General features: G+C 46.4%; 1 protein-coding gene across 1 annotated transcript in view; it reads right to left on the reverse strand.

The window, feature by feature from the left end:
- Positions 1-5390: 5390 nt before the first annotated feature.
- The window catches only part of MSH4 (mutS homolog 4), a 111227-nt gene continuing 98297 nt past the window's right edge, over positions 5391-18320 (reverse strand). The window contains exons 15-19 of the mRNA XM_088470754.1: positions 13786-13904; positions 12769-12897; positions 9884-10058; positions 9718-9806; positions 5391-7026 (exon numbers count right to left, since the gene is read on the reverse strand). Of these exons, the coding sequence (XP_088326880.1) occupies positions 6835-7026; positions 9718-9806; positions 9884-10058; positions 12769-12897; positions 13786-13904 (704 nt within the window). The 3' untranslated portion in view covers positions 5391-6834. The remainder of the gene's footprint in view (positions 7027-9717; positions 9807-9883; positions 10059-12768; positions 12898-13785; positions 13905-18320) is intronic.

The raw sequence follows: 18320 nt of genomic DNA on the forward strand, positions 1-18320 counted from the left end.
CCCGGAGCGAGTGATTTATCACTCTCTACGGGGCTTTCGCAATGCGCTCGCAAGCAGGTCTGAATCAGGCCCTTAGTTTCATACACACAATGGGGGTGCAGTTACAGGCGGCTTGTATTCAACCCTGCATCAGGCCCCATAATGTTATATCAAAATTTGAATTATATATGGGTCTGATTAAGAGGTGGATGCAGTTGCCGTGACCGTCTCTTTATGCAAATGCTGCGGCCGATGGTCTTCCTACTGAGATGTCCACTGGCTGTTGCGCTAATCCCTCACTGTGTGTATGAAAACGCACGATTGGTTGCACCATCTAAGATTGCACCAGCCCTATGGAGGAGCAGATTTTTCTTCTGAACATGGCCGCATGTGGCAGCGCAATTGCGTCTTTGGAAGCCGTCGTTGACCGCGACATGCCGACATGACATTCACTCAGAAACCCCCTGAAGCTGCATCTCTCTGGGCACAATATTGATCTGCGTCTTTCAGCGGTAACTATAGGGACGCATGTGCAGGCTGAAAACATCGTCCACTTGCTTCCGACATCACCACCGCGTCCACCTTATGTACTCACATTTGCATACTGATAAAGTCAAGGTGTCAGAATGCAGCCTGGGATCGGCCGCTACTCATCTCCGCGCTGGCGTCCTTGGGCTTAGCTGTTCAGTTGCTGAGAGTGGAAGCTGAGTATTTTCCCTGGGGTCCGCTAGGGTTCTGTGTGTGCGTCATGGTTCCCGTGGTGGCGGGTATGGGCACAGGCATGTTGGTCCATATCAGCTGATTAGTCTCTCCCAATGGTAGCCCTGCGGTCACTCAGCTGATCCTCTGACCAGCTACCTAGGGGTTTTTAGTCTCACTCCAGGAGCAGGAATTTGCTGTTCAACTTCGCTTCGCCAGTGACTGTGATGCCAGTATTTGTTCCAGGGTCTAAGTTACTTTCTCAGCGTATCTGACAGCTAGTCTGCAGTTAATATATTGTAGATCCAGTCACAGTATATAATAAGTTTACTAACCTGCATTATATGTAGCAGCTCTCAATGCTGATTTCCTGTGTTACATGTTTCAGCTGCTAAGTTGATTACCACTGTGTCAAGCTTATTGATCATTTGTGGATTGCTGTTCAGCTCTTATGTACCTGTGTTACATGTCTCAGCTGTTAAGCTGATTACCTATGGGCCTGATTCAGAGCCGTTCGCTATTTGCGGTCGTTCGTTCAAAAACAAGGGGTGGCTATTCAAATGATCCGTTCGCAAATTGTAGTCTGTTCACGCCTCTAAGTCTGAACGAGCGAGCAAAACATACGCTCGTTTATTTGTTAAAAACGCCCCCTGGCCGCTCGCATCCTACGTCATGTCCGCTATTTATTAGATTAATCGAGTACATCGACCAGCGTATGAACTGCTCGCTATTCTTGTGGTTGGTGTTTGCTACCACAAATTTGCGATCAGTTCTGGCTATAAAATAACCCAGTGACGTGGTCAATGACGCTGCTGAATTAATTATGCACACCCATAATACGCCCGTTTTGACCTTTAAGCACGCCTGCGTTTGGATCTCCACTCCCCATTTTCAAGCACCTTCCCCTGTTACCACCCACATACGCCTCATTCTGTCACTCAAAATAGCAGGCACTCGCTATATAGCGTACAAACGATTTTAGGCCGCACTGACTGGTTCGCGCATGCGTACTAAAAACCGTACGCATGCGCAGATGTGCAAACATCGCTCGGAACGAGCGTACTGCCGCTAACGAGCGGCTCTGAATGAGGGCCTATGTTCCAAGTCTCATCTCTCTTGCTGAGTTCTCTGTTCAAGTTATTTGTATGCTGCCACTGTATCTCCTGTGTATCACGTTCACTCACCAGCGTCTGAGTTCCCTGCAGTTACTGTTCCGATATAAGGAGTGTTTAATACTGATCCCTCCTCCAATATAAGGAGTGTTTAATACTGATCCCTCCTCCAATATAAGGAGTGTTTAATACTGATCCCTCCTCCAATATAAGGAATGTTTAATACTGATGCTTCCTCCGATATAAGGAATGTTTAATACTGATGCTTCCTCCAATATAAGGAGTGTTTAATACTGATCCCTCCTCCAGTATAAGGAGTGTTTAATACTGATCCCTCCTCTAATATAAGGAATGTTTACTACTGATCCCTCCTTCAATATAAGGAGTGTTTAATACTGATCCCTCCTCCAATATAAGGAATGTTTAATAATGATGCTTCCTCCGATATAAGGAATGTTTAATACTGATGCTTCCTCCGATATAAGGAGTGTTTAATACTGATCCCTCCTCTAATATAAGGAGTGTTTAATACTGATCCCTCCTCCAATATAAGGAGTGTTTAATACTGATCCCTCCTCCAATATAAGGAGTGTTTAATACTGGTCCCTCCTCCAATATAAGGAATGTTTAATACTAATCCCTCCTCCAATATAAGGAGTGTTTAATACTGATGCTTCCTCCAATTTAAGGAATGTTTAATACTGATCCCTCCTCCAATATAAGGAATGTTTAATACTGATCCCTCCTCCAATATAAGGAGTGTTTAATACTGATGCTTCCTCCAATATAAGGAGTGTTTAATACTGACCCCTCCTCCAATATAAGGAGTGTTTAATAATGATCCCTCCTCCAATATAAGGAGTGTTTAATACTGATGCTTCCTCCGATATAAGGAATGTTTAATACTGATGCTTCCTCCGATATAAGGAGTGTTTAATACTGATCCCTCCTCTAATATAAGGAGTGTTTAATACTGATCCCTCCTCCAATATAAGGAATGTTTAATACTGATCCCTCCTCCAATATAAGGAGTGTTTAATACTGATCCCTCCTCCAATATAAGGAATGTTTAATACTGATCCCTCCTCCAATATAAGGAATGTTTAATACTGATCCCTCCTCCAATATAAGGAATGTTTAATACTGACCCCTCCTCCAATATAAGGAATGTTTAATACTGATCCCTCCTCCAATATAAGGAGTGTTTAATACTGATCCCTCCTCCAATATAAGGAATGTTTAATACTGATCCCTCCTCCAATATAAGGAGTGTTTAATACTGATCCTTCATCCAATATAAGGAATGTTTAATACTGATCCCTCCTCCAATATAAGGAGTGTTTAATACTGATCCCTCCTCCAATATAAGGAGTGTTTAATACTGATCCCTCCTCCAATATAAGGAATGTTTAATACTGATCCCTCCTCCAATATAAGGAATGTTTAATACTGATCCCTCCTCCAATATAAGGAGTGTTTAATACTGATCCCTCCTCCAATATAAGGAGTGTTTAATACTGATCCCTCCTCCAATATAAGGAATGTTTAATACTGATCCCTCATCCAATATAAGGAATGTTTAATACTGATCCCTCCTCCAATATAAGGAGTGTTTAATACTGATCCCTCCTCCAATATAAGGAATGTTTAATACTGATCCCTCCTCCAATATAAGGAATGTTTAATAATGATCCCTCCTCCAATATAAGGAATGTTTAATACTGATCCCTCCTCCAATATAAGGAGTGTTTAATACTGATCCCTCCTCCAATATAAGGAATGTTTAATACTGATCCCTCCTCCAATATAAGGAGTGTTTAATAATGATCCCTCCTCCAATATAAGGAGTGTTTAATACTGATCCCTCCTCCAATATAAGGAGTGTTTAATACTGATCCCTCCTCCAATATAAGGAGTGTTTAATACTGATCCCTCCTCCAATATAAGGAGTGTTTAATACTGATCCCTCCTCCAATATAAGGAATGTTTAATACTGATCCCTCCTCCAATATAAGGAATGTTTAATACTGATCCCTCCTCCAATATAAGGAATGTTTAATACTGATCCCTCCTCCAATATAAGGAGTGTTTAATACTGATCCCTCCTCCAATATAAGGAGTGTTTAATACTGATCCCTCCTCCAATATAAGGAGTGTTTAATAATGATCCCTCCTCCAATATAAGGAGTGTTTAATACTGATCCCTCCTCCAATATAAGGAGTGTTTAATAATGATCCCTCCTCCAATATAAGGAATGTTTAATACTGATCCCTCCTCCAATATAAGGAATGTTTAATACTGATCCCTCATCCAATATAAGGAGTGTTTAATACTGATCCCTCCTCCAATATAAGGAATGTTTAATACTGATCCCTCCTCCAATATAAGGAATGTTTAATACTGATGCTTCCTCCGATATAAGGAATGTTTAATACTGATCCCTCATCCAATATAAGGAGTGTTTAATACTGATCCCTCCTCCAATATAAGGAGTGTTTAATACTGATCCCTCCTTCAATATAAGGAATGTTTAATACTGATCCCTCCTCCAATATAAGGAATGTTTAATACTGATGCTTCCTCCGATATAAGGAATGTTTAATACTGATCCCTCATCCAATATAAGGAGTGTTTAATACTGATCCCTCCTCCAATATAAGGAGTGTTTAATACTGATCCCTCCTCCAATATAAGGAATGTTTAATACTGATCCCTCCTCCAATATAAGGAGTGTTTAATACTGATCCCTCCTCCAATATAAGGAGTGTTTAATACTGATCCCTCCTCCAATATAAGGAGTGTTTAATACTGATCCCTCCTCCAATATAAGGAGTGTTTAATACTGATCCCTCCTTCAATATAAGGAGTGTTTAATACTGATCCCTCCTCCAATATAAGGAATGTTTAATACTGATGCTTCCTCCGATATAAGGAGTGTTTAATACTGATCCCTCCTCCAATATAAGGAGTGTTTAATACTGATCCCTCATCCAATATAAGGAATGTTTAATACTGATCCCTCCTCCAATATAAGGAGTGTTTAATACTGATCCCTCCTTCAATATAAGGAATGTTTAATACTGATCCCTCCTCCAATATAAGGAATGTTTAATACTGATCCCTCCTCCAATATAAGGAGTGTTTAATACTGATCCCTCCTTCAATATAAGGAATGTTTAATACTGATCCCTCCTCCAATATAAGGAATGTTTAATACTGATCCCTCCTCCAATATAAGGAATGTTTAATACTGATCCCTCCTCCAATATAAGGAGTGTTTAATACTGATCCCTCCTTCAATATAAGGAATGTTGAAACCTGGACTTAATTGAATAAAATCTAATAAATTCACAAACTCAAATTGCAAGTTATTTATTGTATAACAGAACTCAAACAGGTTATTGAGCAAATAAATAAGTGTGTTGTGAATTTTTAAGAAACACAATACAAGTGGGGACCTGGCCTTTCAATGGCAACAATCAGACAATGACCAAGGGCTCATTTTCTATGAATCCTGACGTCATTAAACAATAACAATCTAACTTGCAGTAAAACCAATAGACCTGTAAATGCCAGGACACCCTAATGAATGCACAAGACTTTAAGAATAAATCCACCTAAAACTAAACCATTGTCCTCAAGAATAATTGTGATGAAACTCCCCGTCCTCCAGTGCCCACACTCACTCTACCCGTCCCAACCATCGCTCCGCTGCCCACTAGCTTACGTGACAGAGTGAGTCGGTGTCGATGCCCACTCAGGGGACTTCCCAATTCATCCTGTAAGAGGAGAGGTGCATCGACACCAGCTCAGCTATGTTGGAACAGCAGGAAGAGGGTAGTGGTGTGACGGATGGCACGGGGCCCGAATAAGTGAATGGAGAATGGAACGTAAGTGTTCTCTCTATATTTTATCTCATTCAGTTAAATTTAAAGTCATGGGGGGAGATATATCAAGCCTTGGAGAGAGATAAGGTGGAGAAGTTGCCCAAAAGCAGCCAATCAGCTTCTGTCATTTTGCAGGCTGTGTCAGAGAGTTTACAGTTAGAAGCTGATGGTTACTACGAGCAACTTCTCCAGTCTACCTCTCTCCAAGATTTGATACATCTCCCCAAAGTATTGAGCGGGGTTAACATTTACTCCTTAGTTCTTATTTCCTGATGCAACGACGCCAGATTTGTGGGGTCTCCCAAAGGCTTCAGCAGCACAGGCTGGTGCCAGTGTCACTGGTTCCCCTTCTCTAGCAACTTCCCAGGACACCTGCAAGTGTTACACCCAGAGCACATACCGGGGTGAGGCCTCGGGTGTCAGCACAGGCAGGATCCCATTTGTGTAGATAAGCTATAAAGGGAGCTGGGTTAGTTCGATACGAGGTGATCAATTAATTGTGCCATTTGGCAACACAAATCATGTTCGATCAGTAACACTCAGGATCTAATGTTAATGGTTCTCCAGAAGCACAAATCCTGGGGAAGGTGTTTGGATACGTGTCAGTAGGGATCACATGTGCCCAGAGCGCGCCTGGCATTAAGGAGGAAAAAGAGGAGACTTTACCTAGCTCACTTCATACCTGGAGAGCAAAGGTTCCAGTATTAGGTGCATTTCACGAATGTCTGAGCAAATATCGTATTGATAGGTTTGTAGTGGGAGGGGGTTGGGCCAACCTGTAGCCAATCAGAGCATTGAAAGCAATGGCCAATATCCATTCTCTGTCACCTCTGATTGGGTGTAAAGGTTCGGTCCTGGGGACTGACAATAACTCAGGAGAGCCGCCAGGTGTGCAGTCTCCGCTCCCCGACATTCATAAGACCATGGTGCCACATCCGCCAGCAACTGTCTGCTCGCTGATTCATGTGAGTGTTAGGGGTGCAGGAAAGCGAAACAGGCCCATGACGCCCCAATCATGTTCTGGTACACAATAAACAAGACAAGACATTACAATTCCTCTACACTACAGCAACTTCTATACTGTACATTGCCCACTGGTCGTCTATCCACACCTGGCATGGTACATGGAATGGGGGCTGTGTGGACGCAGCCACAGTCACTGGGTGGCGTCGGGAGATAACTTGTCAGCCGCGGCGCAGTCCGCGGAGTATTTATTTTTCAGGTGCTTCAGGTAAGTTCTCAGACTGTCCGAGTCCAGCCGCGAATTGCGCGCGGCCTGCACAAGTCTGAGAGATAAGTGATAGGCGGCCATCTGTCTGGCGCTTTCTGGGGTGATGCTCTGTTTCTGCTGTTGGAGAATTGAGAAAATAAATAATTAACACAACACTAGTATTACACCCAAGGGCAGCACAGTGGCACAATGGTTAGCATTGCTGTCTCTCAGTACTGGCGTCATGGGTTTGATACCCACACCTATGTGTGTGGAGTTTGCATATTCTCCCCGTATTTGCGTGGAGGTTTATCTGGTTTCTTCCCACACTCATAGATACTAGTCAGGTTATTTGGATTGTAAAGAAACTAATCTAGACTGTGTGTATGTTAAACAGCATTTGCTAAATTAGTTTTTTATGTATCACCTTTATATGTCCCTTGGCAAAATACTATTTCTAAATTTTCCAAAAAAAACTCTAGTTCAAAGGGGATGGGGCTCTCTTCTATAGAGAGAGGGGCTGATTCAGCATCTCACGCAAGTGCAATGCTGAACGCAGATTCACGATTATCGGGAATATGTACGTGCGCTGGATCCATTCTGCAAGTGTGCAGAATGGGTCCTGCATAATTGCACGTAGCCCCTTCGATGCCTATGCCTGATTGACAGACAGAGGCAATTAAGGGGTGGTCCCGGAAACGGGGGTGGCAAGGCAGCTTCCTGGCCTGGCAAGCCTGTGTAAGCTAAGGCTTACTCAGCTGGCCGTCGGCCTGGTGCCGTCCACGATCATCGACCACCGATGGTTGCGATGGTGATCCCAGCCTCCAACCTCGGTGTCATACACCTCCTGCGTCATTTGCATATTAACAAGGACAGAATTGCAAAGCTGCCTGCGTGCACTACACACTACAGTATATGCCTGCGTGCACTACACACTACAGTATACACCTGCGTGCACTACACACTACAGTATATGCCTGCGTGCACTACACACTACAGTATATGCCTGCGTGCACTACACACTACAGTATATGCCTGCGTGCACTACACACTACAGTATATGCCTGTGTGTACTACACACTACAGTATATGCCTGCGCGCAGCTCTGCAATTCCGTTCGATGCTGAATCGTCCCCATAGAACGGTATCCAATAAGCAGCAATAAATACCGACATGGAGCAATGGAGAAAACACATAGGTCCGTGAACGGTATGCAGTCAGGAAGCCGACGGTCGAAATGCCGACCAACGGCTTCCCGACTGTGCAATCCCGACAGGGGACTAATGATAGACGTCGAAATCCCGACGCCTATCATTATCCCTACGCTGGGAGCCCGACACAGGGTATACCGAACGTAAGCCGGGTGGCGGGCGCGGACAGCCTTGGGGGGAGGGGGTTAGGGGCTCTCGGGGGGGGACAAAGGGGTAGGCACCTCCCCCCAGAGGTTTAGGCATGGGACAGAGGGGGTTAGGCACCCCCCCGGCGGGAGGGTTAGGTTTAGGCTGCGGGGGCGGGGGGGATTAGGTTTAGGCACTTATGGGGGGATTGGGGTTAGGTACTAGGGGGGGAGGTTAGGGTTAGGCACCTCTAAGGGATGGTTGGGGGGGGAGAGGGTTAGGGATAGTTAGTTTACTTGCCCATCGGGATCTTCACTGGTGCCGGTCTTCCGGCGTCGGGATTTGAACCGCCGGACATAGGTCATTCATACCGATCACAGTTCCTATGTGTTTTCGGACTAATTATCCTATTTGTTCACCCGAACAAACAGGATATGGTGATAAAATGATCAGTGAAAAACACGGATTATCAGCGAAAAATCCCTGTTTTTCACCCCTGAAAATATATCGGGGCTAAGTGGATACTGGCATTAGACTTCCTAACACCATATACTAAGTATACAGCCTGCATATGGCATCCGATTAGTTATAAAACACCGTCACAGGATGCCAACACCGCACAATAATAAATGTTTTGGCAGGAATGGTTCTATGTGACAGTAATGGGGGTTTCTTGTAGTGTGGGCTTGGTTTGATGGGAGTGGGCCTCATTTGCCCCTGTAGAACATTGTGGTCCAGGATTAGAGGACAGCAGATACGTGGAGATTGTCATTCCACCATATCTAATCTATACTGGCAGATGAATGACCGATCTGTCTCATAATGCCTTGGAATTGTAATTTCCTTTACTTTTGCGCAATAAGCCAGGCGCAAATCCTATGATGTGCACTTTTTCCTTAATTTTATGTCTTAGTTCGCTTATATAGTGTACTAAGGGCCTGATTCAGACCCGCTCGCGAGCGCATAGCGCTTGCAAGCGGGTCGATGTTTGGGCCCCTGCACATGAGCCGCCTCTGGCGTACGCATGCGCGAGCCCCAGCCAGCGAGGGCGGCTCCGTCGCTCCAGGGCTCACTACAAGACGGGGCGGCTGTCGTTGTTGATTGACAGCTAGCCCTGTTTTGTAGGCGGGTCGGGGGGTTGGCTGCACAAACGCAGGCGTGTGTGGGCGGCCCTACTGACATCGCTCGTGATGTCAGTAGTGGACCTCCTGCTCTATTAGAACGCCCTGATTCAGAGCGAGCGCACGCAAACAGCGTGCGCCTCTGAATCAGGCCCTAAATACTTAGGTTTAGTGTTTTGGCGTGGCTAAGAAGCAAAGTTCGTGGCGCGAAAAACGTGGCTATTTGGCGCGATTTGAGGATAGCTGTATGTAGACACATCTGTGTATGTTTGTATAAGTATATTTGGGTCTAATGTTATATAAATGTATTTCCATACTGCTGCAGTCTGAGTAATTATATCCTATATATAATGAACCAGCTGGGCACATACCAGGACCTTGTCTGTCACCAGCTGCGAGATTTCGTTGGCATCTGTCATTACTGAGGACGGTAAGGATGAAAGAGACGCTGCTTTCAAACCTGAAATATGAAGACGACGGTAATAGTAAGTGCAGGATGAAGTGTGGGGGGGAGGAATGAGAGGGGTCACCCATTACCGTAATTCTTCTCCTTGGTGTGGCCTTTCGATAACAAGTAGGTGTAAGTGATGGAGTCCTCGCTCCCCGACCGGTCTCTCACATGCTTCACTTCAAAGTGAAAGTTCTCTACATTCGGATAAATTGTGCCAAGATGGCATAACTCCAAGAAATGGGTGGCAAACAGAGTAAAAGCCTGGAATGAAACACACACGTCAGTACATGTGCGTACGGTATAACTGGCCATTTATAATTAACAGAAAATAAGCTCAAACAGGAAGAAGCAGTTAGCAATCCTAGCACTCTGTAGGGTCTAGTTACTAAGCAGTGTTAGGAGACAGAGTGAAAAGTGATAAGGTGCCAGCCAATCAGCTCCTAACTGTCATCTCACAGGCTGTGTTTGAAAAATGACAATTAGGAGCTGATTGGCTGGCACCTTATCTCCTCTCACTCTGTCTCCTTAGTAAATAGACCCCCTTATGGCTGCAGTTCTCATCCAAGGGGTTGCGGTCCTCGTGAGGCCATAGGCTAGATGCTGGGAGGGGGGCACCAGATGGTGCAGGGGAGCATTTCTCTCTGTGGGGGGAGGGAAGGTGGCATTGTGAAGTACACTCCGACACTAAATGGGTGTGTGATCGCCAATGTTGGAGCGCCACTGTATCATAAAGTATTGGCAATGGGATGCATAGGGCAAGAAAGGGGTCTGGGATGAGTATATGGGGGGAGAACGGGGTAGAATACACCCCCCCTAAATGACAAGTCACAAAATGAGCCCTCTTGTGTTTTCCGGGATATTTGCATATTGAGACATCTCACTGCAATAATTATAGCTATGTCAGTATCACTATTCAGTTGATTGATTAAACTATATGCTGGTGTTTGTAATTTGAACTTGGTATAAAAAGGGTGAATGGACATCACTCTAGACACCTCTGAGGAAATCCTGATGGGAAGAAACGCGTCAGAGCATTACATCAGCGGCTACAACCACTACCATTGTGAGAGATTTATTATCTGCCGATCCTAATTTGTTTGGATATACAGCAACATTTCCAGCCTTGAGATAGCAGCGAGACAGTAAGTCAGGGGTGCCCTTAGCGTTAGCCGTGGGGGGGAGGGTTAGTATTAGGGAGTCTAGCGGGGTTAGCATTATGTTTGGGGTGGGGGGGATTAGGGTTAGGTACCCCTAGGAGGGAGGGTGAGGCACGGTGGGAGGTTAAGTTTAGGCACCTCTGGGGGCGAGGTTAGGCACAAAGGGGGGAGGTTAGGGTTAGGCATCACTAAGGGAGGATTAGGCGGGGGGATAGCGGAGGGTTAATATACTTACCTACCCCAGTCGGGATCTCCTCATGTTGGGCATCCGCTGTCAGGATGTGAACCAGCGGCTATTCAATCCCATTCTGTAGGTATTATGCTGGGTGCTGGGATGCCAGAGTCGCAATCCCAACAGTTAGTATTGGGGTTAGCGGGAGAGTTAGGCACTGGGGGTGAGGAGGGTTAGGCACTGGGGGGGGGGGAGGGTTAGGCACAGGGGGGGGGGAGGGTTAGGCACTGGGGGGGGGAGAGTTAGGCACTGGGGGGAGGAGGGTTAGGCACTAGTGGGAGGGTTAGGCACTGGGGGTGAGGAGGGTTAGGCACTGGGGGGGAGGGTTAGGCACTGGGTGGGGAGGGTTAGGCACTGTGGGTGAGGAGGGTTAGGCACTTTAGGCACTGGGGGGGGAGGGTTAGGCACTGGGGGTGAGGAGGGTTAGGCACTGGGGGGGAGGGTTAGGCACTGGGGGGGGAGGGTTAGGCACTGGGGGTGAGGAGGGTTAGGCACTTTAGGCACTGGGGGGGAGGGTTAGGCACTGGGGGTGAGGAGGGTTAGGCACTGGGGGGGAGGGTTAGGCACTGGGGGGGGAGGGTTAGGCACTGGGGGTGAGGAGGGTTAGGCACTGGGGGGGGAGGGTTAGGCACTGGGGGTGAGGAGGGTTAGGCACTGGGGGGGGGGAGGGTTAGGCACTAGCGGGAGGGTTAGGCACTGGGGGGAGGGTTAGGCACTGGGGGGAGGAGGGTTAGGCACTAGTGGGAGGGTCAGGCACTGGGGGGGAGGGTTAGGCACTGGGAGGGGGATGGTTAGGCACTAGTGGGAGAGTTAGGCACTGGGGGGAGGAGTGTTAGGCACTAGCAGGCGAGTTAGGTATTGGGGGAGGAGGGTTAGGCACTAGTGGGAGGGTTAGGCATTGGGAGGAGGAGAGTTTGGCACTAGCGGGAGGGTTAGGCATTGGGGGGAGGGTTAGGCACTAGCAGGAGAGTTAGGCATTGGGGGGAGGAGGGTTAGGCACTAGCGGGAGGGTTAGGCACTGGGTGGGGAGGGTTAGGCACTGGGGGGGAGGGTTAGGCACTAGCGGGAGGGTTAGGCACTGGGGGGGAGGGTTAGGCACTGGGGGGGAGGAGGGTTAGGCACTGGGAGGGAGGGTTAGGCACTGGGGGGAGGGATAGGCACTGGGGGGGAGGGTTAGGCACTGGGGGGGAGGGTTAGGCACTAGCAGGAGGGTTAGGCAATGGGGGGGAAGGGTTAGGTTTAGGCTGCGGGGTAAAAAGGCTAGGTTTAGGCACTGAGTGGAAGGGCTAGCTTTAAGCTGCGGGGAGGGAGGGTTAGGGGAAGGAGAGTATACTTACCTCCTGTGGTTATTGTGACCCTATTGGGATCCTGCCCGTCGGGAACATAAGCGTCGGCATCCCGTACCCAACCCCTTGAAACTGTTGCATGCTCTTTTTAGAAAAAAAAACACTATCAAGGACAATAAAGGCAAAAGGCGTCAAACGGTTTTATCTGCTCTCTAATTAAATTGGAGACTAATCACCACCCAGCGCAGACAAACAGTGTGTTATCCTGTTGGTGAATAAATAATGAAGATTAATACCTTTAAACCTAGAAGGTGTTCACAGACTGCATAGCAGATTCCAATGCCTTCCTCTGTGCTGGTTCCTCTCCCCAACTCATCAATTATTATCAGCGACTTATCATTGGCGTTCTGTATTATATAGGTTATCTATAAGAGACACATCATATTACACATAAGACGTCAGCTGCTCTCTCAGATGTTTGCTTAGGTGTAATATCTTCATTACAGCGGATGTGTGACTGAGGCATCACTGTAACTGCAATAGATTTATGTCGTTCAGCAAGCATCTATCTACAGGCTACACTAGGAAACGTGGTCAGGTTTATCCATAGGATATTAGGCCTCATTTAGTAACACTGCATTTAGGCACAGAATGCGGAATGACCCATCAGCGATTAGTCTACGTGTGTCTGGTGAAAGTCACCTAACCGTCTGCTATGAATCAGGGTACATTTTAGGCTAAATGTTACTAAATATCCCATATTATATTGATCACACACACAATGCCACTCAGGTAACTAATAGGTCACTGACCCAGGATGTTAATATTCAGTACAGGTGGGAACTTAGAGGAGAGGCACAGTAGTTAGCATTGCTGCCACACAATGCTGGGAGCCAGGGCCCTATTCCAATCAGAGCAAGTATCTGTGAGGAGTTTGTATGTACTCGCTGTGTTCGACTGGGCTTCCTCCAGGTGCTCTAGATTCCTCCCACAGTATAAACCTATACGGGTAGGGTCATTGACTTATACCTAATGTGCGTGTTTGTGTGATAGCAAATTTAGGGCCTGATTCAGACCCACTCGCAAGCGGCTGTCCGTTCGCAAGTGGGTCGATGTTCTGCACTGAGCATGCGCATGTGTCAGACGCGACGAGCGAAGGAAAGTCCTTCGCTCGTTGTGTCTGATCAAAGGGGGCGTGCTGTCGATGCTGATTGACAGCACGCCCCCTTTGGTGGGCGTGCCGGGGGCGTGCCTCCCTGACGGGGGCGTTCCTGTTGGTCTGTTTATTTTACTTGTACCAGTGTTGGCCATACCTCCTTCATTTCCTTCATGAACGTTGAAGAATTCGTTTCAATATCATCGTCCATTCCAATCCTAGTGAAGATCTGTTCAGCGATTCTGAAAGAACAATATTCTGCTGGAACAAAGGACCCTGTGACAGACAGAACACTATAGATTTCTTATAAATAACCTCATTACAAATAACTGCAATAACAATAATTATAGTTTAAAAAAATACACAGGGCCTGATTCTGAGTTGGATGCCACAGCGCCTGTGCCTGCAACTTTTGCGGCAGACGCGTCTGCAGCATTATGCTAGCGCCACTACAAGGCCATTCCCTGGTGTACAATATGGCAGAACTGAGACACCCACTGTACGCGTTCATAGACGCTAGAATACCGCTTTGTGCATCCTCACGCAATCTGTTCCACCATGGAAACTTACACCTGCCTTACGGCTGGGTGTGAGGGCATTACGTGCCTATCATGCCCATAGCTACCCCTGTATATGTGGGGTCATTCACCTCTTTCAAATGACCCCTTAGCAGCTATTATCTGGTGATCACCAAACAATATCGCCCCCAGCATTATGAGAAAAATTGTGCCCTGTCTCCCCTATACTGAGCCGCACAAACATGGGGGCAGCCTGTCTTCAAAGAGAGGAGTCTCTTCTTTCAAACGATGTGCCCCCTTAATAGTTATTGATCATCAGACAATAACGGAACCAGTACACAGTACAATTTTCACAGGTGGGGGAAATTGAAAGCCCCTATCTCCCCCTTCTTGGCCAAATAAAAAAAAAAGTGGTCCCTCATTTAATAAGGTAGGGTTGTCCGCTTTATAAAATGGTAGGCCTTGTTGGGCTAGCATATTTTTCCTATACAACAGGGATGGGGAACCTCAGGCCCGGGGGCCTTATAAGGCCCCCAGAATCATTTGGTCTGGCCCTCTGAGCTTTTCTGGTAGCCTCATCTGGATAGCAGGGTGCTAAGAATGGCACCCTACAGCCAGAATCTATGCAGCAGTGCCACCTGGAGTGTCTTAAGATGCGTCAGATGGTCACACCGCTGCCCTTACAGCTCCCGGGCATTGCTGTAATCACCGGCAATTGTGGCCCCACCCCTATGTGACATCACATGGAGGGGGCATGGCCTACACTAGACCCACAAATAATATTATATATATCAAAATGGCCCTCGGCAGAAAAAATGTTCCCCACCCCTGCTATACAGATACATATACACAGGAAGCATTTGTCGAGACAGCAAAAATTTGAAAAAAAAAAACAAAAAACATTTATTTCAACTGCAGATTTTTTTTTACAAAACCTAGACGTAGAATCCTGATCTTTACTATTTTTACTATCTTGGAAAGGTGGATTTTGGTGAAACAAGAACCACAAAGTATTTATTTGTGCTGTTTATAAGACTAAAAAAAAATGACATTTGCTTTTGGTTCCCTTTCTTGAAATTTCAATTAAAAAAAAAAAACTTTTTTAGCCAATTGGGATATTTTTTTTACATGTAATGGTGCATACTGTACACACGGTCAGATTTTCTGTCAATCGTGTGTATGTACCATTAGAATGAGTAAAAAGACTAATGGTATTTTCTGAAGATACAAAGTCCTCTGAAAATAAATAAATAAATCAAGGTATAATTTCTGTGGGTACCGCATAAAAAAATGAATACATTGATATCGATGTTTGAATGTGAAGAGCGCTAACGTTGGAAGATGGCCTCAGCACAAGAACAAGCAAACCCTCAGCAGCGAGGGGGTTAAGCCAAACGTGATTTATGGAAAACCACCATCATGCTAGGGGGAGGCCACGCACATAGGGGTGCCCGGGTCAATGCTACGTAGCCCTGTACCTTGTGATCCTGGCTGGTGGGTACCAGGAAAATAAATAATAAGTGTGCAACAAAAAAACAAACAGCCCAACGGATGGTCGAATATGGAGCAGAGTTGAAGGACAGTAGCGAGGATCAGTGCCGGTGGTAAGAGAGAGTAGTAAATAAATAATGAGGATCGGGGTAACGCCAGAGAGAGAAATCATCAGCCAACCAAGATCAGAATAGTATAAAATGAGCAGAGCACGGCTAGCAGAGCCGTAACTAGACTTTTAGGTGCCCTGTGCCAGAGAGAGCATTGGCGCCCCCCCCCCCCCCCCCAATTTTTAAATAGGGACATAAGATAGGGCACCTGAAAAAGGGCCAGGGAGGAGATAGGGGAGACAAGGAGATGCTGGGAATAAATAGGGACATACTATAGTGCACCTGAGAGAGGGCCATGGCCTCATGGGGAAGGGCCAGGGAAGAGATAGGAGAGGCCAGGAGATGCTGGGGATAAATAGGGACATAATATAGTGCACCTGAGAGAGGGCCATGGCCTCATGGGGAAGGGCCAGGGAAGAGATAGGGGAGGCCAGGAGATGCTGGGGATAAATAGGGACATAATATAGTGCACCTGAGAGAGGGCCATGGCCTCATGGGGAAGGGCCAGGGAAGAGATAGGGGAGGCCAAGAGCAGCTGGGGATAAATAAGGACATAATATAGTGCACCTGAGGGCCATGGCCTCATGGGGAAGGGCCAGGGAAGAGATAGGGGAGGCCAGGAGATGCTGGGGATAAATAGGGACATAATATGGTGCACCTGGGAGAGGGCCATGGCCTCATGGGGAAGGGCCAGGGAAGAGATAGGGGAGGCCAGGAGATGCTGGGGATAAATAGGGACATAATATAGTGCACCTGAGAGAGGGACATGGCCTCATGGGGAAGGGCCAGGGAAGAGACAGGGGAGGCCAGGAGATGCTGGGGATAAATAGGGACATAATATAGTGCACCAGAGAGAGGGCCATGGCCTCATGGGGAAGGGCCAGGGAGGAGATAGGGGAGACCAGGATATGCTGGGTGTAAAAGAAGAGGAAATTTGACAGGCCCAAACAGCGCCCCCTGCCCTGCGGTGCCCTGTGCCATGGCACTGGTCGCACTACCCTAGTTACGGCCCTGACGGCTAGTACAAGAGCAAAAACAGACAGGTCTGAACACTGTAACCTAGCAACCTGTGAGCACCACAGACCAGTATGCAACGCACCTGTGACCAATCACAGCTCCTCATCCATACTCCAGTGACCACAGTGAGAGACAGACAGCTGCATCAGGGAATGGGCACACGATGATCAAGGGGCAGATGTATCGAGCAGTGAAAAGAGTGAAGAAGTTGCCCATAGCAACCAGTCAGTTTTGAGGAAGTATTTATCATTAAAATTATAGGTAGAAGCCGATTGGTTGCGATGAGTAACTTCTCATTCTTTTTACTGCTTCATACATCTTCCCCTTTATCTGAAGAGTAGTAATAATACTGAGACTACTGGTCATATCTGACAGCTCCTGTATGATGTGCTGGCAATCAGGCCTCTCCTATAGTCTCCACAGGATGCATTTGGCACCTTCCAGTTGAAAAGCTCGTTTCTACTTGTACTTCAACCAATGTAGGCAAGTATGTGGCATTAGATGGAAATATAAGACTCAGAAGAAACTATAATAAAGCTTTTCACAAAATAGTTTCTACACTTTCTGGTGCTATGACCCTTACACAGAGTGCCGATTACCTTGGACGCCAGAATGAGTCCTAGGTTCTTATTAGCACGGCAGGCCTTGCACAGAGCTGCTTATTACAACACATACCCACTCCCAGCAAGGCTGCATTCCCAAGGTCACAGATGGAACTGAGAAATGCACAATTGAGGCTCACAGAAACCAAAAACAATAATTGTCATATGTTAAGTATAACAGACCTTCCACTGCTACTAGCCGCTAGTCTAACTGCTGCCTATGAGAGACAAAAGTCATCTATTATTACAGGAATCCCAACTGACTGTGCAAGAATTCCTCCAGATTAGTGGTTACCTAGGAGACTGCAAGGCAATTGTTCAGTTTTCCTCTGCTTCATATCTATGTCCCTACTCCAGAGATACAGCACAAAGGAGCACTGCCTCCTCAGCAATTATATATATATATATATATATATATATATATACACACACACTCTACCGTTCAAAAGTTTGGGGTCACCCAGACAATTTCGTGTTTTACATGAAAACTGACTTTTATTTATCAAATGAGTTGCGAAATGAATAGAACATGTAGTCAAGACATTGGCAAGGTTACACATAATGATATTTGAAATAATAATTTTGTCCTTCAAACTTTGCTTTCGTCAAAGAATGCTCCTTTTGCAGCGATTACAGCATTGCAGACCTTTGGCATTCTAGCTGTTACTTTGTTGAGGTAATCTGCAGAAATGTCACCCCACGCTTCCTGATGACCTCCCACAAGTTGGATTGGCTTGATGGGCACTTCTTGCGTACCATATGGTCAAGCTGCTCCCACAACAGCTCAATGGGGTTGAGATCTGGTGACTGCGCTGGCCACTCCATTACAGACAGAATACCAGCTGCCTACTTCTTCCCTAAATAGTTCTTGCATAATTTGGAGATGTGCTTTGTGTCATTGTCCTGTTGGAGGAGGAAATTGGCTCCAATCAAGCGCTGTCCACAGGGTATGGC

This window comes from Taudactylus pleione, unplaced genomic scaffold, assembly GCF_031769625.1.
Source record: "Taudactylus pleione unplaced genomic scaffold, aTauple2 ptg000103l, whole genome shotgun sequence".
NCBI classification, from domain to species: Eukaryota; Metazoa; Chordata; class Amphibia; order Anura; family Myobatrachidae; genus Taudactylus; species Taudactylus pleione.